This window comes from Frankliniella occidentalis, unplaced genomic scaffold (genome assembly GCF_000697945.3).
Source record: "Frankliniella occidentalis isolate FOCC.00 unplaced genomic scaffold, Focc_3.1 Scaffold22, whole genome shotgun sequence".
In the NCBI taxonomy this organism is placed as follows: Eukaryota; Metazoa; Arthropoda; class Insecta; order Thysanoptera; family Thripidae; genus Frankliniella; species Frankliniella occidentalis.
The window spans coordinates 750,989-773,003 of NW_026267152.1; the positions used below are offsets into that span (position 1 = coordinate 750,989).

Consider the following 22,015-nt stretch of genomic DNA (forward strand, 5'->3'; position numbering starts at 1 on the left):
GGGGGTTATAAATGTGTTTGTGTAAGAGCAACAGTGTAGTGGGGCTTGGGGCTGGCCTACGCCCTTGAGCCCCATGGACGATGGTGCCTTGCAGGCGGAGAGAGTAGGCAAGCCCGCTATACTGTTGCGCGTGCAAAGTAAAACGCTGTAAATTCACATCTTTGTATTTTTTACATTTTATTATCATGACATACATCTATGTTTTTGTTTTTCAGGGCCTGGTGTGGATGTCCCTGCACCAGACATGGGAACCGGGGAGAGAGAAATGTCCTGGATTGCGGACACCTATGCAAAAACTATTGGTAAATTGTGTTCCCAGTTATATTATCTGACAAGCATACATTTAAATTTTGTTTCCTTATAACAATTCTTCATATATAACCAGGCCACTTGGACATCAATGCCCATGCCTGTGTTACTGGTAAGCCAATTAATCAGGGAGGCATTCATGGCCGTATCTCAGCAACTGGTCGTGGAGTATTTCACGGACTAGAAAACTTTATCATGGAGGCAAACTACATGAGTATGATTGGTACTACTCCTGGATGGGGTGGTAAGACTTTCATTGTCCAGGTAAGGATACAAGTGTTTTTCTTTTTCTTTTTTGCTTTGGTTTTTATGTTAGTTAATTTTATTACAAGCAGCTTGCTTCTTAAAGTAATATGAAAACTTTACAGGGTTTCGGTAATGTGGGCTTGCACACAATGAGGTACCTTCACCGCGCTGGGGCAACTTGTATAGGTGTTATTGAACGTGATGGAACTATTTACAATCCAGAGGGCATTGATCCTAAGGTTGGTTAATAGCCTCGCAATCTTTGAGAAATCATAACTTGTCATTTCAATGCACTTCTGGAATTAATTGTGCTTTCACTTCTTCCACCAGCAACTTGAAGAGTACCGTATTGACACAGGATCCATTGTAGGCTTCCCTGGTGCTCAACCTTACGAAGGAGAAAATTTGATGTATGAGCCATGTGATATTTTTGTACCAGCAGCTTTGGAAAAAGTGATTACTAGCAAAAATGCCCACAAAATTCAGGCTAAGGTGAGTTGATCCTCCATGTTTTTCTGTATTTTACCACGGGATTATTTCTTCCACTAACATTTTCTTTCTTAAATTTCCAAGATAATTGCCGAAGCTGCTAATGGTCCAACAACACCTGCTGCTGATAAAATTCTCCTCGATAGAAATATCTTGGTTATCCCAGACTTGTACATCAATGCTGGTGGTGTCACAGTTTCATTCTTTGAGTGGCTCAAAAATTTGAACCATGTGTCTTATGGCCGTCTTACATTTAAGTATGAAAGAGAATCTAACTATCATTTGTTGGGTAAGTTACTTAAAGTGCCTTTCACAGTTTTCTGTTCTGAACTACGGCACAAAGTCTTTCATTTTGTTGTTCTACTTCTACAGAGTCAGTCCAAGAGTCTCTTGAAAGGCGTTTTGGGCGTGTTGGTGGACGTATTCCAGTCACTCCATCAGAATCATTCCAAAAGAGAATCTCCGGAGCATCTGAGAAAGACATTGTGCACTCTGGTCTGGACTACACCATGGAGCGATCAGCTAGGGTATGTAGCGTACAGCGTACCTACATCTCTCCAGTTCTAAATGTTAGGACAGATCTCTTTAAAGAAATTCTTTGTCTGTTTACAGGCTATCATGAAGACTGCCATGAAGTACAACTTGGGTTTGGACCTCAGAACAGCAGCATATGTGAATTCAATTGAGAAAATCTACACTACATACAAGGAAGCAGGATTGGCGTTCTGAGCAATCCAAGTTTAACTAAGGAAGCTCTGCATTGGATTTACATGTGAAAAAGATATCAGTAAAAACTGTGTACTTAAATGAATTATGTGTGGAGTGAATGAAAGCCTTATCAGTATCATTCTGCTGTATGTTGGGAAATTTTTATACTAAGTTTTAACTACTGGTTTTTGTATTGATTTTGTAGAGTGCTAAAAGGTTAAGTTCACTCCCTGATATCTTGGCTACTGTGTTTCTGTTGTTTAGAATTTGTGGCTAATCACTGTTTGTAGCAGTATACTGTATCCTTGTAGATTTCTAGATGCAATGCTGCTTAAGAAATTGACCTGAAATCTCTCATTTTAAATCAATTTTAATTCTGTGTCAGTTTGTGTCTTTGAAACACATTTGAACGACTTTTTTTTTAATCTATCTTTTTTTGACGCTGGATTTTGGACATTTTTTTGTGTTGGGAGTACTTGGAATCTTGCATTGTTGTATGAATGAAGGGAAGATAAACTTTTTGTTATGGCATCAAAGCGCTTATCTTTTATGAATTGTGATTTTTATTGTAATATGACATACTATGTGAATCTACCCGGTTTTGTCTTTAGAAATCTCTTCTGGTTATTGCATTTAATCTTCATGCACACTACCTTGATTTTTGTTCAAGCTTTTCTGTGTAAAGGAGAACATGAATTTTGCACACTGAGCCTTTCCATTGTATATTTTTCACGTTCTCCCGCTTTAAACATAATTTACCTGAAAATGTAAATCAAAGTTGTGATCACCTCAGCAATAAAGATTATGTCCTGAAATTAATGAATCCCCTATTGTCAATTAATAAAATACAATTATTATTTTGAAACAAATTTATATTTTTATAACTGTATAGATAGATACACTTAAAATTATACAACAATTGTGACAAATGTTAAAACATATTCCTTTACTGTATATTACAAAACTTCATTTATAAACTTCATTCCATGAAGGAAGCGCACATGTTCCATTCATAGGATGGACTAAGTCTTTGTAGAGCAATCTGCAATCAATTTATGAACAAAACGGAAAAAGGACACTTCAATCATGAGAATGAGCCGCTCTTCCTCAAGCCTCAACTCTAATTCTTACATGATTTTTCAACTTCAGATAGGTTTCATTCTAGTTGAAAACACTAAAATAATTATAATGCAACCCTGAATGAGGCAAACAAGTCTATTCCTAAAATCCAATCACAGTAACAATAATAAATTACAAAAATAAATTTCAGAAAGAAAAAAAAAAACAAAAGATTTTTATTTGACAACACAATTGATAATGAAGTTTAATACCCTGAGCGTCAAATGCAAAGAAATTGGGAATCAAAGCTAGCTGGGAGTCATAGAATTACATAAACACCACAAAACGGTGAATAAATTCGTAATAAAAGCTATGTACCATACCGGTATAGCAGTTAGTTTTAGAACTTTCTTAATCTGCTGCCTTTGACTCATTCAGCAACAGAGTCAGTTCCTTGAACCTGAACATTGATTGCAGATTTTTTAAGAGTGTACATAGAGAGGTATTTAATAAGTTTATGAACTACCAAAAACTAGTACATTAAAATACACGGACACAAACATTTGGCTTCAGCTTAAAAATTAGTCAAACATGTAGAAAGTAAAAATACAGAAATTAACTCTCTTTCTGATCTTCAATACTTGGCTGCTCAGTAGATACAAAAGAGGATAATATTGGAAGGGTTGGTATGTTTGCTCCTTCTAGAAGAATTCCTTTATTTCCCATTACTGTGAAGACAAAATAGAAGGGGTATAAGCTAATAAACTAAACATGGGCACTTTGAAAAGAAAAAAGAAAAAAAGCTATTTAATTAGATGTCATCACCAAAGTTTTTAAAATGTAAGTAAGCTCTCATCTTACCTGTTGTAGCAGTGGCTGGATTTAAAACTTGTGCTTGAAAAGCCTGTAAGCAAAATACATGCAAGTATTGTAATACAAAAACCAAATCATTTCTTCATACTATTTCAAAAATGAGCTGTCATGTATGTACAACATACCCCAGGTGGTGCAAATGATAAAGGAGACTGATCCTGGTAGAAGTAACGAGATGCAGAAATGATACCTCCTTCATTTGGATTGGGAATAGAAGGAGGATTGCTGACAAAGGAGCTACCAGATAACACAGAACCACTACGTGTTGGTGTAAATGCTTCTAGAACAGCTTCAGGGGTAATTCCAAGAGAAGACTGGTTAGTTAAAAATGGCTGAGTATTTCCTGGTGGTTCGAATTGACTTTGATTTGGATCTGGACTGGTTGATGTAGTAATTGGTGGCCCAGTAATCGGTGTCGACACAAGCTGTTAAAATTATAAAAACAGGTTACCTTAGACTTTTAACAAATCTCATATAATGTATCATTAATTAAATATGGATAAATTATCTCACTTGTCCCATGTGAGGAAACATAGTAGTATGCAAAGGGAATCCTGAAACTGCTGGTAATGAAAGGGGGGGCTGGAGGATAGCGTTATTGGAGACACTGAAATAAACAAACAAACAAAATTGTACAGTACCAAATACATATTATCGATGTTGGTCACATAAACGTTGATTAAGACACTTACCCTTGTATGGGTGGTGGAGCTACTATGGGTGTTGGCCCAAGAAGAGGAATTGGCTGATGTGGTAGAATATTTGAGTCAATGTTTGAAGTAGGAGCAGCTGCTTGAATTGGAGTAAAGCCCACTGCATGTTGATTATAATCTTGTTCCCCCTGAATGAAAGACTGCTGAGAAGGATGACCGTGCTCCTGATGTTCTGATTGTTGATGGAGATCCTGTTCTGTTTGTGGGCACTGTTCAGGCTGCTGATGCTGTTGCAACTGCTGCTGTTCTGACTGTAGAGTTTGAGGCACTTGCTGTGATAGATGTTGCTGATAATTTTGTTGCTGTTGCCGTTGAAGAAGCCATGCTTCTTGCTCATTTGGAACAACTTCATAATCTGGACTATGAGGCAACTCTTCAGAGACAGATTTGGCTTTTTCTGAAGAAATATATTTAAAATTATGTTACTCAATAGTTGTAAAAAGAAAAACAAAAAAAAGAAACAGAAAACAAAACACTACAGGAGCAAAACAAGTACTATTTAACACTTTGTGGCTACTACCTGATGGATGTGCCTTGATAAACTCCTGTTTCAGTGATGGCAAGAAACTGTCTATCCTTTCCCATGTTACAGTCCACAAAGGGGAGTAACCATCAGGGGAAGAGAACACTCTTGCAGAGTCCATCACCAAAAGCATATTTTTTAATGTTTCAGGAATTGCTTCCAGCTGTAGACAATAATATTGAAATAAGTAGAATAAAGGCAAAATTTTACTGTAAGAAAGAAATATGTTCACATTTAGGCAACTCACCAGTAAATCACTGTTGTCTGAATGCATGTACTTGTCAAGGAAGTCCAAAATTGTCAACCACAAAGGAGTAAAATTAGGCAGTGAAAGAAGGGGTGTCAAGTGATGGAGGAAAACCTGAAAGTAATTACAATAATTTTCCATAATTAAAACTGACAAGAATGATAAACATTTATAAATTTTTATTTTTATTTTATAAATAATGATGTTACCTTGCTGAGCAGTGTGGCTCCACGCATGCGGGTTTCTTCTTCTCGAGTTCTGCAAGATGGGTCTCCAGGGCAGACTGGTTCTAACAGTCGAGCCAAGAGAGGGAATAACACCTTACTGAAACATGACTCCCATTCTTGTGCACTCAATGTTTGCAGGTCGTGCATCAACAAAGCACTTTGAAGGTATGTGATAGCACTCATTCGCACCTAAACATAAACCCAATTATTTTCAGTTATATTTTTGTTGTTGTAGAGAAACTCATGCAGATCAGAGACCTCCCACAATTACTCACATCTTTACGACTATCACAGCACAGGCGAGCAATGCCTTGCAATAGAGGACACCAACCAACTGTCCAGAGAGATGGTTGTTGAACGTCTCCACTTTCTTCTGCCCACCAACGGTATATCTGAGCTGTGCGAGTATGTAGAGTATGCATCAGATCCAACAACTGAAAAAAACAAAATTTTGATTCTTAGTTGAACTAGTTCATAGTTGATGGCTAGGGATGAGAGAGAAGATATTTTCACAAACCTGGATTGGGTATTCCGAGGAGAGTTCTTCAGAATCACTCTCATCAGCATCATACGGATTGTTTTGAGGACTACGTGCCCTACGCTGCGCAATTCCTGAGTTTGGATCTTCTCTTCTTCTCAAACTGGGTAGTTTCTTACGAGGTTTGGCATTAATATCTTTAGCATGGCTTCCAGGTTTCCGAGAAAGCTTTTTGTCAGCTGTCATGTCAAAGAGAGGATTTGAAAACGATTAGAAAGAATTCTTACAATGACAGAATGCAGCTTCCCAGATTAGAGTCCTTTTGTAGAAAAACATTTACTCAAAATACAATGGAATACGTACTTGAATGCAAACTCGCCTCTACAAATGTCCTAATGCAGTGTACACAATATTCAAAGTTGTATGGAGTAATGTGAGCAACATCCCTCACGAGGAAGGTGAGACTTTCACAACATTTTATTAGAGCATAGGGGTCATGAGCATGTAACTCTCGGTCCCAAGAAGGACTATTCACAGGTGACCTTAATGACCTCATAGGTAAAGGTTGTATCTCACCCTCTCTACCAACCTATTTGATAAGCAAGAACACAATTTTTAATAATTTCCTTAAAATCCACTAGAAAGCTTGGCTTTAGCAATTTTCAATTGCAATCAAATAAAATTGTATGGTCAACTCACCAGGATCCATCCACCATTGTTTGTGTTGCTTGGAGAAAGTTCTGGACTGATAGTTGGACTAAGAGGCTGAGTAAGATTTTGAGTGGGAAAACTACTGGTGCTGCGGCTGAGCTCTGAGTCAGAGGTGTAGCCTCGTTCAGTACCTATCCCACTGTCTTCTTGAGATCCTAATTGTAGCTCGCCATCAGATTTTGCTCCTAAATTTTCAGTAATTTAGCATGAGCAAGCAATACACAACACATTAATTTTGTTCTCAATGAAACATACCTTGATCATTAGATTGAAGCTCTTGAGCACTGGATTCACCTATGACACGAGGTGCAGGTGCTCCAGCACCCACCACCTCTAATAATGTGAAAATGACAGACCAGTCAGCATCGGAGTGAATATTTGCCGCACTTGTTTTTAAAAGCTCATGAATGCCATATGCAACGTTGCGGGATACGCGTGAGAGCGGAACCCACTTTAGAAGTAGCAGCATACGAAGAGATTGAAGTATCTGGAATGGTCATTTACATTGATGATTTATGATTTTTTAACCAACCATGAAGAATTTTATCAGTATGCAAAATGTTTAAAAAAAATCTTACAACAGGACTCATTTCCTCACGGCGCATTAATCTTATGGCCAGCCTCAGAAGACCAACAACACATCTTTCCATTAAGAATGGATGCTCACAGGCTGCAGCACCCATCAACAAACTGTAGATGTAATCGCGGACATTACACCATACTGATGCAACTCTGTCTCTGCAACACAAAGGTACACAGCCAGCTGTGAGCAAGACCAAAAGGAAAGGCTGTCTCAGATTAGGTTCAGAGAGGGAGAGAGCAAGGATCAAAGAAATTACCTGTTCTGAATAATAACTTTTATCAACAGCTCCAAGAAAAATATAGCTGTGCTTTCATTCTGTGATGTTCCCAGTAATGGATGGCCATCTGGCCCATGAGAAGCAAGAATAATGGCCTGTGTAAAAAATAATAGTAATTAAATCTACAGACATGCTTGGAACATAAATAATTGAAAAACAAAATCACATCATCATGTACAATACTGCAATACACCAAAAACACCAAAAATAAAAAAACAATTTTTTTAGAAGGATGAAATACATACCCTCACCATCTCTTGCAACGAATCAACCCTGAGAAATTTTGATTCAGTGATCAAATGCTCTAAGTGGCACTCTCTTACACAACGTCTCGCCTGCTGTATACGTTCTTGATCTTCTTGTGATATCATACGCTGGGATGCAGGTTCAGATGACAGAGCAATGTATGAATAAAGAGAACTTAAAAGACCCGTCTCAATTTTCTGTGACGGTGCTTCCTCCCTCATTAGTGATATTTTACCATTGGCTTCCAAAAAGTCTTCAGCCTAAAATTGCATATCATTTAATTAAGGTAATATACTCTAATCAAAGATTTTAACCCAATCAGAAAGTTTAATAAGAGAGCTAGCTACCTCTGTCAAGGCTTTTGGTAACAATTTACATTTGTAAAGTTGTAGTAAACATTCAAGTACATTAGCCCAACCATGGCGTAATATATCTCCATGACGCTGAGCAAGGCCAAAGACTGTGCTGGTCACCAACTGTGCCTTAGTATTTGCTCCAAAAGTGACAGGAAGTGAATCGACAGTCTGCAAATAATAACAGGGATTGTATAAGAGTGACAATATCATGGCAATATTTTACAAAATAAGGTCTATATTTTGTATGCACTGAGTACATACATACCTCAGTAGTAGTTATTAGTGTTGTAAATTTGCACAAGGAAATAATTAGATTATCAAAATCATTACTCATTCCGTAATGCGCGGATATAAGCGCACATTTCCTTCAGATAACAAGAATTAATTAGTTCAGAAATAAGCATGTACAAAAAATGATTGATTAGGACCAATTTCAATTCAACTTCTCTTTGAAAACTTACAAGAATCCTGAAATGGCCTTCTGATAAACAACAGGATCCTGACTGCGGTCAAAGATAAAACTTAGGGCAGCCACAGATGGACCCCAAATGAGAGAGAACAGATCATGGTCAAATAGACCACCAGGGGCATGAATAAAGACCCCATCTCTGCTAGCCCCGCGGCGTAACAAAACTTTCCAAAGATAGTTTTCTCTGACAATGCCCGTTTGTTCAGCTGGCATGACAATTTCACAAGATCTTGAGAAAAAAGAAAAACAGACGAGTGAATTTTTTGAACTTTAATTTAATGTGTGAAACTACTAGTACTAGCCTCTTACTTGATTGATGTGTAGATTTCGTCCAACATATCTTCTTCAAAATCTTTGCCACCATTCACTTTCTTCAAATTCCTTTTGAACTCATCAGGTGTCATTGGATTGTTTTGGCGTTTGGCATTGTAATTGTGTTGATCAACATTTAACATAATAACAGCATAAGCAAGAGTGAAGGCAGCATCATTATTTGCGAATGGTTCCCCATTGCTTTTCTATTGAGAGATAGAGTTCACAATTAATATGCGTCAATAATGATAATAATAACAAATCAACATAACAAATCAATTTCATATCCAATATTTACATAAAGTACTTACATGCCAGTGATCAGCAAAGTGTTCAAGAAGGAGAGATATAAGTGGTGATTCCCCAGGCAATCTGAAGACCTCTAAGTACTGGCGTAAGGCATCATCAATACGTGTATCAGCAAAGTCAAATGAGCTGTCATGAAAATATATGTTAATAGCATAAGGCCAGATCATATTTGAGAATTAAAATGGAATCAACATGAAGTACCATAAACTTACTTAACAAAACTATCAAGAACAGCAAGGTTCTCACGATTACTAATATACTCTCCGATCATTTTCTTGTCAAGGCGAGGATTTTCGCGAAGAAAATGCACAACTTCAGAAGTGTCTAATGGAGTTGCAAGAAGGTGGTGCTCCTGAAGATATTGGATGCCCTTTTTAGCTTTGGAGTTGAAATGTTCGGTACCTGTTGCGAGCAACTAGAAAAGAGACACAAAATTATATTTCTCTTCATCAAATGAAGTAAATTAGCAATGATCATGAACAGCAAATGACACCTTTTTCTTTCTCTTCACAGCCATTAATTGCTCATGAGTAGGAATGTTTTGTGACACATGGCACCTGCCAGATGAGACAGGTGTTATTGATGCTGAGGGAACTGAACCTGTTGTATCCTGAGTGACATCTAAAAAAATATCATAAAATTAGGATACTAAAAAATATTAGATTAAAATACCACAGAAAATAAGTCCATGAGAAAATATAAAGCTCATACCAGAACGAGGAGCAATTACAGACACAGCTGATTCTTGATGTTCACTTTGCATCCTACTATGACAATTTCTTTCTATTGACTCAATCACAGTCAGCAGGGCATCTAATGAGAGTAAATGTATGCTGTAAAGCTCTGATACAGGGAAAGTGTTCTGTAACAGAGAAAATTTTAAATGTTTCGTAGATCAACAACAAAAGCAAGAATAGATGCGCAAAAGCTCACACAGAAAATTATGTAATTTACCTTAGACAGCAGCTTAGCCAAATCTTCAAACACATTCGAGCAGTATAAGTCACAATCATAATTCAGGTAGAGTTCAGTAACAAGCCCTGGTATTCGCCATAGCTGCACAATAGACTCTGAAAGTATAGGATTGATTAAATGGAGATTAATATAAATTATTAGACAGTTATTTTAACAGATCACATAATGCAGAAATGTAACCATACCCAGCGCAAGTTCCTTGTGTTCATAAGATGTTTTAGGAGAATCTGATGTGACCATATCAGCTAACTGAAGCAAATATCGCTCAAGTTGGAATTTGAGATGAGTGCGCAAGGACTCAAAGAGAAGAAATGTGACCCTTAATGTGGCAGCTAGCAAAGGAATGCGTTCTGTATTCAAAAGCTGTAAACAAAACATTATTTTTAAAGATCTGAGACCATAAAAATAGTCCACGGCTCATCACATAATGTACTTACTGAAAATATATTCCTGCAGAGATCATCTCTCACGAGGACAAGAAGAGTTTGGTATTGGCCAATACTATCTGCTCCTACTTCTAAAGCAACAGTTAGCAGAGTGAGGCCAATATGAAGCATTTTCTCAGAGTTTTGTTTGTCATTTGGATTACAGAGAGAGATGAGGAAGCGAAACAGTTCACGAACACATTCAACACCATAAGGTAACAGAGGAGCTGGAATTAAATGCACTATTTCAAACACTGCTAAAACAAATTCATTAGATCCTATTCAATGGATTAGATTGAATTGAAGCATACCTCCCTCTGAATCCTCTTCTTCAACAGTAGTAAACCGGACACCTTGTGGATTAATGTAGGTTGGCTGCTGCTTGCCTGGAGAACTTTGTGTGTCAGTTTTTCCATTTGGATTTGGCTGTTTCTCTTGAGAACTGCATTCTGTAGGATTACTAGAAATTTCCCCTGACTCTTTATTGGAAGAAGGTGAGTTCTCTGTATTCAGAAGCAAAGACAAAATAAGTTAATTTCTAGATAATGCTAGTAGGCATTTCCATATAATAAAATGTTTAGTCAGCTCTATCTTACCTGCTACCAACTCTGAGTTCTCGTCTGATGGCTTCTCCTCATTAAATTCACCAACAGCAATAGACTGTGAGTTTGAAGCCTCATTACTCTGAACTTCGACACAAGTCTGTCCTTCACCGGAAGACTCACAACTACTAACACTTCCACTAACACTACAAAAACCACTCTCGGTCGTTCCAGTTGGCAAAGAGTCTGCATCTGCAGCTGACATGAGACTTTGTTCGGGAGGATTATCTTTAACTGGAGTTCCATCCTGAGGCTTCAAACAAAAGTTAATTGTTAAAAATACAGTTTTAAAAAAATCTTTGCATATAACACATTAATATGTACCTCAGCAGCTGGATTACTTCCTTTCTGATTGAGATCTGCTGAACTAGGAAGGACAGAATCCTTAGAAGTCTGACTTTTGTCAACTGCTCCAAGAAGAGGGAAAAAAAAGGGATCAAAACAAGTTTAAGATGAAATGAAGTATCAAAAACCTAGAATGATCAAAGAAGAAAGAATTTCTGAATCATTACCAGTTGTTGAATGCGAGGAATCAGGAGGTTGACTTAATGCTGATTTATGATGACCATGCTTACTGTGAGTAATAGAGCGGCCTTTTCGTTTTGATGCTCGTGATGAATTTTGATCCACAACTCCTGTTCTCATTTTAAGCTTCTAAAAAATTAAATAGAATTTTAAATAAAAGAATTAAATAATACACAAAATGGATGCAACTAACGGGTAATATTACCTTTATACTCATCCGAATATGCTGATTTTCAGAAAACTCAGGCAACCGTGTAAAGACCAGTTGGACCAAATCTTTTAAACAGTGCTCAGCTGAACGCCTCAGCAATTCTAGTAAAAATTTAAAAATCAAGAGTGATCAGCTTGCTACAGCTAACAAAATGATCAGAAATGTCAACAACTTAATAGGTATACTTACCATCTAAGCGCATCTCAAAACAGATACGAAAACAGCTTAGCATGATTTCACAAGCGCTTTCATTGCTCAGCAGATAACCAACAGGAGACAACATCAGTGTCCTCAAAACCTTGAAGAGGAAGGAAACAGAAAAAAATACATTGAGTTAGTAGCTTAGTTTGATTTAAATATTGATGTCAAGTCATTAGGATATTATTTGATTTAGAAATTGGCATTTGGCATGAACACCTACCTGGAGGATTTTCATCAACACATCTCCATCACTAGCAGTGTCTGTTCCAACAAAACGGGCATGTGTTACAGCATCTGCAATATTTTCCACACATGTTGGAACTGTTTTATTTGTCGAATCTAAAAGTAGAGAAGAATAAATTTGTTAGGAGGGCTGTTATTGGCTTTGAATTGTTTATTCTTCAGAAAATAGTGAAATCTTACCCAGCAAATTGTAAGAGAGAAATTTAGCAACAGATGCAAGGGCTAGACTTGTCACAGGTCCTGTAGTCTCTTCAGATCTGATAACTTCCAGAAATGGATCTGGAAGCAACACGAGTTATGATTTTAATACAAAATTCACAATTAATGTATGCTAGTTATGGAATTGTCCACTTACCAAAATAATTATTAGGATCAAGCTGATGCAAATCGCTAACTTGGTTGAGTAATTCTTTTAACTTTATAAATAATCGGATTAGACTATCATTTTCATCACCCTGTTCATAAAAAAAAAGACATCACTTAAAAAGGGGTTAAAAGAGAGGGGAAAGTAAAATGTTTTCAATGGTACTCATATCTCTTAACAGCAATGGTACAATTTAATAAGCTTATTGTTATTGTTATTTTTTGTTTGGAGAAGTCCTAACCCTATGGTTAGTGGATTTAAGATGTATAATGAGACAATGATTTTTGAATGTTGAAGAAATACAAAGAGTAAGAAAGAAATTACAACACAAGACAGTACAAGAGTGGACTTGTCTTTCTTAAAATTTTAATTCGAATGACTCTTTGGTATTGTCGTCTGCAGTACCTGATGCGAGTGAGAGGACCATCGGTTGCCCCTTTTCATTGACGTGAGGAGGATGGACATTTCCCCCTGCACCACGTAAATTCCATTTCCAGGCAGCCCCATGGTTGGAGATGGTGGTGTCTCACTTATTTCACTTTGAAACAGAACATTTGATGTTGTTGTGCACACCGTCAAGCTGTCAATTCTACCGTAATGGCACGTCTGTTCTTCCAACACGACTACTCACACACATACAAAAACACACACTCACACTAACTCACTTCACACACACAGAAGAGATTCAGGGGCGAATATACAGAAGATGTGACGTCATTCGTGATAGTGCTGAGTCGCGGGAAATCCAAACCGTAGCCAGGGACAGGTAGTTTCTCTTCCGTTTTGTGCTAGTTTAACTGCGATCGTGAACGGGCCGCATGGTCGGAGGCTTTCTTTGATCTACAGAAGAACAAGCCTGAGGTAACTTCGGCAACTTCTTCACTTTGCTTCCATAACAAATCTATGCCCAAATCTAGTTTCTTTGTGTGCAATTTGAAAACCCCGCTAAATTATCCCAATCCCCCTAACCTCCGGAGTTTCTGCACATCTTAGATATTAACTTTAAAGGCGTCGTTGATTGTGTAGCAGCGTAGTTTTGTTCCTGATTTGTTAGTGTGCGGCTAACCACAACAATCCCTAAATTAATTGTAAATTTGTAGAAATTTTTTTTTTCTTGTTAAGTCTGTCACATTGAAGGAGCAGCCAACCTCATGCAGGTATAGACACTTTGGGGATTAACAGTTCGTGGAGAAGTGGTGAAAGTATGCGGAAACATTGTATCTTGTATTAACTGATATTCGCTTAAACTTTATTTTATCAGGGTTTCGCAATAGCGACACTTTCTGCGAAAGTTTTAGTTTTGTGAGGTTGGACTCATCAGTTGGGGGTTGTGGCCACAGGAAAATTTTCCGTGCAAGAAGAATTGCGGAAGAATTAATTAATGTAAATGACGTAACCAAGAAGGCAGTGAAAGAAATCCTTGTTGACAGCTGATTTTCGTAAACTAATCGACATATTGGCAGTAATACATTTCTTAGAAATATTTGAGTTTTAAATGGCTTATAGACTTTTCTCTGCCAACATTTTGAAGCATATTGATCCATATTCCCTCTCAATGGAAAGGTATTTCAACCACTTACAATAGTGTACCTCACATGTTTCGTATAAACAATTGCTCTGCTAGGCCATGGTCAGTTTCCTTAGTGCCCTTTACTGCACTCTTAAATATGATCAGAGATTTCCTTGTTACCATTATCATGACAAGCATTTCACCCTCACCCTACCTCTCTGATCAGCAGTACTTCTTTTCATTATCTCTAGCTGTACCATAGATATGCGATACCCCATCTCCCAAATTTGTGTTTTGATTTCTTTAGTTGCGTTGGTCTTTCTATGTCTTTATTTGATTATTATTATTGTTGTAGATGAATGCAGCTGGTAATCATGAATTCTGTCATGCAATGAGCTCTTTGAAGAAATGTGCCACATTGGATGATGATATCTGTGAAACTAGAGATGATGCTGTAGAAGATTCAAGCTTAAAAACTTTGAAAAAAGCACGGTTTGTGTGGCAAATTAAAGGCAATTACCATCTCAAAAACTCCAATTGTGATTCAGAATCAAGAGAAAGTTCAGTGTGTTCTCAGTCAGTTGACAGCACTTCAGCAGTAACAGAAAGTATGAGTCGTAATTCCAACACATCTGCATTTGAAACAATCACAGACATGGAACATTCTCCACCACCATGTGAACATCATCCTCCTGCTACTCAATCTGGGTCTGAGTTAACCATTGAAGACCAGCGTCCATCTTTGCCACCCTTGCGAATTGGACCTTTCTGTGATCGTCATCCACCAACTGCTCAACCTGGGACTGCTTCAACGAATGAAGGCCAACATCCTCCATTACCACCCTTGAGGATAGGTGCGACTACTGTGAGTTGTGTTGTCTGTGATACATTCAACGAAAACATTAGGAGGGCCTCATTAAGTCATGATGGAGAAAGACCAAGTACACCTAGGCTACCCACTTCGCATCCAGATTGGAATGTTCGAAAGTGGCAAACAAGACAAATTGCTAAAGCTTTCATGGACAATACTATAAATTGTGTTCTTGAGGAAATGGGATTTAATCCTAGCCTTGAGTCTGCTCCTGATTCTGATTTAGATGATGTTTTGAGCTCTATTAATTTCCCTCGCGCAGATGATGATAGTGGGGAGGAAGAGGAGGAAGATGAAAGTGTTGAAAATGAGGGGATTCTTTCAGCCATTCAAAGTCATGGTCTTCAAAGGCACACTCTCCAGTCAATATCTGATGTATCTAGCCAGTATAGATATACAATTAGCTCTCCCACAGAGTGTTCATCATCTTCACCCAGCACCTGGGGACCAAATCAACAATCACGCCATCCAATGTATGATGCTGACGGAACTGATCGTACCAGCGATAGTACCAGTGATGATGATGATGAAGAAGAAGCTGGTTGCACTCAAGATACCTGTGTTTCATCTTCCTGTAAATGTATGCATTCACCTATTCCTAAAGTGAATGGTGTTTCTCAATCTAGCATGTGTTCCACATCAATCTCAAATGTTGCTCTTGAAATCTCTGATTCTTTAGTTGCACGGCAATCCAGTAACTCAAGTAGATCAGATGAAAAAAATAAAATTCCCTCCCTTATTTCCCAGCGGGAACATTTGAGAATAATTGGTACTGAGGATGAGATTTGTAAGAAAAGGCAAGGCAAAGAGAGTGTTAATTCCAGCTTTTCAAAGCGCAGGTGTGTTGACTCAACTGATGAAGATTCAAAAAGTAGTTTTACATCTTCATCTCAATCAACCTCATCACCAGACCTTGAAGCAGGTGTTATTTCTATTGCATCACAGTCCAGTGGGAGAAATTCACCAACATTTGGTCACTTTGAATTCATGGATGCTGCTGTTGCTGTTGCTATCCAGAAAAAGGGCCTGAGTGCTTTAGCCTGTCAAGAACTTTAGGTAGTTCGTTTTGTTTTGTTTTGTTTTTCTCTGAAGACTTTTGTTACAATATTAATCTGAGATGAATGGGTGATTTATCAGCAAAATATTTTTAACTGGCCATATCAATACATGTGTCCCTTGAAAAGTAAGGCATAGCCTTTGCATAGCAACATGTTCAATTTTCTATGCAACTTTATGTTACCTATTTTAATATCAATCAATACCTCCATGTTTGTTTCTATACCCACCATTAATCATTATTTTATTCCTCTTTTGTAAGCAAATCTAAAAATTGAATTTTTCACTCTGTTTATGATGTACCTTTGCGTGGGTTTCTATGTATTGAGTTGTGATTCGTTTTTATTTTGCTAAAGTGTGGACTTTTCTAACAAAATGTTTTAGCCTGATTCTCCACTAGCTTATATTGGTAGATGAATTAGAGATAACATAACTCCATCAATACTTTTGTCATTGATTTTAAGGGATCTGTAAAGATAAGGACTTATTGAGATAGTGGACCATATTGTATACTTATATCTACATACGAAAGGATTTTGTCATGTAAGGTTATTCCCATTAACAACCATTGCTGTATGATTGTGGCCTCCTTAACCAGTCTATTCTTATTTTTTCAGAACCTAATGTATGCATTTTTTTTTTCATTTTTTTTTTTTAAATACGTAGGCTCTCACTGAGACATAATACCTTCCTATTGCATCTGATGTGCCATTAGACAAAGGAGGAGGATGTGATACTGTAACTGTTTTAACTCTAACTTTAGGTAGATTTGTTAATATAATGCAGTCATTTCCAAACTAAACTTTTGTAATTTCATGTATTTTGATTTCTTTTTGGTGTGTTTTAAAGATGAGGCTATTATACTTTTCTCTCATTGTTGTTGGTAGTATCCAAGCTATTTTAAAACTTGTATTTATGACCTCACATTGGGGGTTCTCTAGTAATTTAGTGTTACATTCTTATAAAGCCATCATTTATATGTGATGACCTTGTCTGCTATTCACTTTTACAAATCTGACTGAAGAGCTATTGATGCAAAGCTCAATCACTGATTGCATCTTTTTCTATTTTATTTAATTTAACATCCATGTAGGTGTGATCATTTGCAAGCTTTTGTTTGTTTCCGTTGACCAATAACTTTTAACAGTAAAGTTTAGATTGGAAATTTTCTCTAAGTTTAGTAGTCAAAATGACTCTTTTAAATTAGAAATTTCATTCCTTGATCAATTGAAGATTGATAAAAGTTTCTTATCAAGTAAGAATGTAAACTTTGTTTTCAGTTCACATTTTATTGCAGATGTACAATATCAATATCATTAAAGAAAATTCAGGTGTTGAAGAGCACATAAACAGGAATTCTTGTGAATTAATTTCTGGAAGAACAGGGAACTGTCGGCATATTAGCTTAAATATACACATTTTGTGCCAACACAACTCACATTCTTGGAGACTGTGTCTTCAAGAAATACACAACAAATCATATTCAAACTTGATAAAATCCTTCCCTCAACACAAACACTATAGATAATTGCATAATTCATTCTTACGTAGGAGTGCAAAAATAGAGCTATTGTGATGAATGAAGCAGTGTTTTTTGTTTTTTTTTGCTACCACCACAGTAACATTTTATCTTCAAGAGTCATTTTGTTGAAAAAAGGTCTTGTGGCTAAGCAACATGTGCATTGACTTTCTACTGATGCAAAACCTTACCACACAGCACCAAACAAAAATTTTAAAAGAATCATGCAATGAAACAGTCTGACCTAGCAGACACCTAGACATAATTGACACTTTGGTGAAATTTGTGGAGAGTGGACGATTGCCTCAAAAGCAGACCCTGGAGATGCCGGACTTAATATAGGCAATGGTATATAAGTTGTACACAAAGTTTTAGAAGTGACAAGATGGATTTACTAAAAATAAACATAAGTAACATCTAATAAGAAAAATACCTGTTTTATCTGAGCTAGTACAGGATCTTTAACTTAACATACCAAAATACTAAACTAAGCTAGCAATGTGGAACTCAAACAAGAGCAAATACAAGCACATCAGATAAAAAAAATAATAAAAATGGGTGTAACTAAAGCAAATTTATCACAGGCAATGAGATTTCCAGAAGTAGTCCTGGGATACCGGCAGTATGCATTATGACACATTACTTATACTTAAAAAGAAAAAAAATGAAAGAATTTTGCCTACTCTGTGGAAATGTTCACATCAGAATTGTGCAAAAAATGTAGTGTCTTTTAGGGTAGACAATAGTTTGAATTAAAAAGCTCCTAAACACCAAGCAATTACAGTTTCTTCTTCCTTCCAACTTTCCAGCCACAGGTCAAAAGCAGTAGTTTTAAATTGATCTTCTATATCCACTCCATGCCATTAATCATGGTATTTTAGTGGAAACAAGACTTTTACTCCGCTGTTGACAAATAATGTGAACTTCTTAGTTGAATTCCCAGAGAGATTCATAAGAAACAAATTGATTAGGATGACAGAAAAAAAAGTGACAATACCTGTAATTCTTGCTCCGATTGCATAACCCCAGTGACAGTCACAAGCTGGTACTGGCGAGCTCGCATAGTACCTGATCCCTTTCTTATCATGCGCATAGCATTCATTCCAGACCCTGTGTCACAGAGCTGTGCCATCTGTCGAGGAGCATGACTAGGATCCAACACAAGTAAGTTTAAGCTGTTTGGTAGAACTTCAATTCCCACTACAGTTCTGCTATGACCTATTAAAAATGAATTTGAGATGAGCAATTTGCCAGAGTTGTTAGAGAAAGTATAAATTCTGACACTACTTTCACTATTACCTTGGTGCTGAAGATACAATGGTGGTTTAAAGTCATCTGTTTTTTGAAAGTATTGTAGTATCCAATTAAACAGTTGTGGATGACTACCATCAGAGCTTGTAGGGCGGTGAAAGTCAATAAGTTCACACCTGTAAGAAGATTACTTTGATAGACACTATTGTCCATTTATCAGAAAAAATTAAACTTACACAGATGGAAAAATTTGTAGCCACTGAAATAGCAACAATACCTACCGTATACGCATTGAAGCCAATAATGTCATCATTTCAGTGGCACCAATCCACTTCCTGGTGTTGAATAGCTTCCTACCAAGTTGATCACACCCCTGAGCATCAAACCCATTGCTCCAGGCCCACTCAATATGTTTCTGCAGTCGAGAAATGGAAGGCACAGCATGGCGCTGATTGGCACTTATACCGAGGAGCCCTCCATCTTCTCGATACATTAGGTCATTGTATTTAGTATGATGCGTTAGGGATGATATCATCATTTGCATATTTCTAGTCAAAACAAATTCATATTTTGATTAGAAGGATAAAAATCAGAAGCCTATAGTGTATCGTTGCCTAACTCAAGGCATACATACCTGTACCCACAACCCCAACCTTTGTCTCCGTATGTTGAGGCATAATGATCAATTCTACTGCACACATAGGTGCGCACAACATTTTTGGACATTGAACTGAGTGTATGAATCTTTTGAATGATACCTGAAATACATAATAGATCAATTAGTAACTATCTGTGTGCACAAGTAAAGAAAAATGTACCTTTTCCTCTCAAAATTTTACCTTTTGTACATGATGATTGATCATCGATGCCACAATTTTCAGCCATTCTTAATTCCATTTGTCTTTCATAATAATCAGTAATGGTTAATTCCCCAGAACAAACAGCCCTTTGCATGTTAGTTAAACTCTGCTCCTTAAAATTGCCCTGGTTATCCATACCATACTGAGCTCTTAACATATCAAATTCCTTTTGCTCCTGCAGTCGCCGATTATCTTTCTCTTGCTGTTCAACAGCTCTAGCCAGAAGTTGATCTGAACTGAGATCAGGAGTTGTGTCTGAAAAAAATTTAAGTTATGAAAATGAAATGTGTGGAAGCAAGTAAAGTGGAATGTCTTGAGAAGATGTTTAAATTGAAGTTTTCATAGAACTGATAAAAAGAAAAATGAGGTACATTTGTAGAGGGAATTACCACTTCTCTTGTAGTGCTCCTCTAAGTGCAAGGCCAAATCACGATCAGAAGCAAAGTTAGCCATTTTGCAAAGAGGACAGCCTTCATTCGTTATCCCATTTCTTTTACCACTGCAACTTGCTTCATTGTTGGCCACAGGCTGTGAAAAGTATAAAATAGTATCAAAAGTTTTGTTGTTGTTTTCAAACTTGTTTCAAAAGACGTAGTTTTACTGAAACTGTAATGCATTTAGGATCAACAACAAATAATTTGCTGAACAGGTCACCTTTTGAGGACTGAGAATGTCTTGATGACTGAAATTCACATGCCTCTCTAACTCAGTAGAAGATTGAAACTTTTCGATGCAAAGTGGACAGTCTAAAGATTTCTCTACCAGTGCTTCACTTCTAACTTCAACAGGACTTGGACTGAGTGGATCTAAATGTTCGCGATTGACATGTTCTTCAAGCACGGAGGCTGACACATTAGAAAATTGACACAAAGGACATTGTAACAGCTGAGCAGGGGGTGTATCAGAATTCAGTTGAAGAGCTAACTTTTTACGTAAAGGAGAACCAGGGCCATGTTCACCCCATCCACCAGTCAGGCCGGGAAAATGCCCTGAAATTTTAACAAAATTTCAGATGTATATCTCGATTTTAAAAATAAGATGAACATGGATTTAGATAGTCTTATGTAGTCACCTGAAAAAGCACTGGAGCTTGCACAAGGCTCAACAATGGAAGTACACTGATTTGGCTTTGTTGCATAGGCAGAGGAGTTTTGATCTTTTGAGTTGTCCTGAAAACGCACAGAAAATATTTTAAAAATTAGAGTGAAACTCAATACAATTAGTGTTTCCACCAGTGGAACAATAAAAAGTACTTACATAGGGACTATCGTCATCATCTTCATCAATGAAGGAGATTGATTCATTGTCAGGTGTTAAATAATCCAAATGGGCACTGTTGACATGAATCATCATTTCTTTGGGAGTGATATCACCTAAGTCACAGAATGGACAGGTTGCAGCCCCCTCCAGATGGTTATTTGCCATATGAGACCTTAGACTTTCATCTGACAAACCATCTAAACCACATATTTCACATGAATGATTTGAGTCAGGCCTTTGATCAGCCATTCTGACAAGTCATATCCCCTGCAACAACAGAGCAAATAATACATATAAGATACGTTTGGCTAGAAAAGAGTACAAATAAACAGAAAACTATAGAATGTTCTATGTCCAAAAAGGGAATCAATACACGCATTATAAATACTAAAATACAAACAAACCTCGCAGCGTTTATAGTGAGTAGAAAGAAAATTAATAGTAAACCATATGGAGATCTTGCTGAAGTAGGTTCCATTCAGAATGTATGGTATATCATCGTTTCAACTCTAAAAGTCTACATGTTGTCGAAATTGTAGCTCTCCAGTGCAGGTTAAGATTCTATTATAGTGTTACTAGAAATGTGTCATCTACCGGAGTTTGTGACACCCTATTTCTAAGAGACTGGGCAAAAACTCGAAAACAAAAGGAAAGCTGAACACTCTGTTTATTTTTTATTAAAAATATAAACATTACCAATTAACCTGACAACTTTGGAGCATGACTCTCTATGCAGTTGAATATTTCACAGCCTCTTTGATCTTCCCCCGCGCCCCTCACTGCAGTATGCGCAGTACCAACTCTAAATGATGGAAATACTCTTCCTTCGAACAATAAAAACAATTTTCTGGCTTTTAAATGAAATGAAGGTTATTATTATTACTAATTTAGTATAATTTTATTTAAAGACACTGCTTTATGTTCATTTTTACTTTTAAATATTTGCGTGAATTATAAAGTTGCACCTTTGGTAACTCTTTAGGCGGGAGCGGGAAACGAGAGTATGG

At 37.1% G+C, this 22,015-nt stretch overlaps 4 protein-coding genes across 6 annotated transcripts in view; 2 read left to right on the top strand and 2 right to left on the bottom strand.

Moving 5' to 3' along the window:
* The window catches only part of LOC113211330 (glutamate dehydrogenase, mitochondrial), an 8,182-nt gene extending 5,607 nt beyond the window's left edge, over positions 1–2,575 (top strand). For both annotated transcript variants that reach the window (XM_026429672.2, XM_052264910.1), the window contains exons 3-9: positions 216–302; positions 386–573; positions 678–794; positions 886–1,047; positions 1,129–1,333; positions 1,417–1,571; positions 1,657–2,575. In XM_026429672.2, the coding sequence (XP_026285457.1) occupies positions 216–302; positions 386–573; positions 678–794; positions 886–1,047; positions 1,129–1,333; positions 1,417–1,571; positions 1,657–1,773 (1,031 nt within the window). In that variant the 3' untranslated portion in view covers positions 1,774–2,575. The remainder of the gene's footprint in view (positions 1–215; positions 303–385; positions 574–677; positions 795–885; positions 1,048–1,128; positions 1,334–1,416; positions 1,572–1,656) is intronic.
* Positions 2,576–2,603: 28 nt separating this feature from the next.
* Positions 2,604–13,381, bottom strand: LOC113211328 (Golgi-specific brefeldin A-resistance guanine nucleotide exchange factor 1). Its single transcript, XM_026429671.2, has 37 exons — positions 13,087–13,381; positions 12,673–12,772; positions 12,498–12,596; positions 12,295–12,413; positions 12,063–12,171; positions 11,868–11,974; positions 11,650–11,791; positions 11,462–11,544; positions 11,132–11,390; positions 10,847–11,038; positions 10,548–10,762; positions 10,296–10,473; positions 10,090–10,205; positions 9,847–9,997; positions 9,629–9,756; positions 9,348–9,550; positions 9,138–9,261; positions 8,824–9,032; positions 8,507–8,743; positions 8,311–8,410; positions 8,037–8,213; positions 7,689–7,949; positions 7,423–7,538; positions 7,162–7,321; positions 6,839–7,070; positions 6,572–6,768; positions 6,236–6,461; positions 5,912–6,111; positions 5,670–5,828; positions 5,377–5,583; positions 5,168–5,281; positions 4,918–5,083; positions 4,377–4,794; positions 4,198–4,291; positions 3,810–4,109; positions 3,673–3,715; positions 2,604–3,539 (listed from the first exon to the last, which is right to left on the bottom strand). Exons 1-37 carry the CDS (start codon positions 13,186–13,188, stop codon positions 3,427–3,429), a joined length of 6,156 nt encoding a protein of 2,051 aa, XP_026285456.1. The 5' UTR covers positions 13,189–13,381; the 3' UTR covers positions 2,604–3,426.
* Positions 13,382–14,001: 620 nt separating this feature from the next.
* On the top strand, positions 14,002–17,474 carry LOC113211323 (uncharacterized). The gene is made up of 2 exons (XM_026429665.2): positions 14,002–14,244; positions 14,547–17,474. Exon 2 carries the CDS (start codon positions 14,547–14,549, stop codon positions 16,116–16,118), a length of 1,572 nt encoding a protein of 523 aa, XP_026285450.1. The 5' UTR covers positions 14,002–14,244; the 3' UTR covers positions 16,119–17,474.
* Positions 17,388–21,807, bottom strand: LOC113211322 (zinc finger-containing ubiquitin peptidase 1-like). 2 transcript variants are annotated; one of them, XM_026429662.2, is made up of 11 exons: positions 21,705–21,807; positions 21,006–21,275; positions 20,821–20,917; positions 20,403–20,737; positions 20,138–20,276; positions 19,728–20,003; positions 19,523–19,646; positions 19,170–19,436; positions 18,937–19,064; positions 18,635–18,855; positions 17,388–18,540 (listed from the first exon to the last, which is right to left on the bottom strand). In XM_026429662.2, exons 2-11 carry the CDS (start codon positions 21,255–21,257, stop codon positions 18,505–18,507), a joined length of 1,875 nt encoding a protein of 624 aa, XP_026285447.1. In that variant the 5' UTR covers positions 21,258–21,275; positions 21,705–21,807; the 3' UTR covers positions 17,388–18,504. The 2 variants fall into 2 exon arrangements, with proteins under 2 accessions (XP_026285447.1, XP_026285446.1); XM_026429661.2 differs by having other exon boundaries at positions 21,413–21,789.
* Between the last annotated feature and the right edge of the window lie 208 nt (positions 21,808–22,015).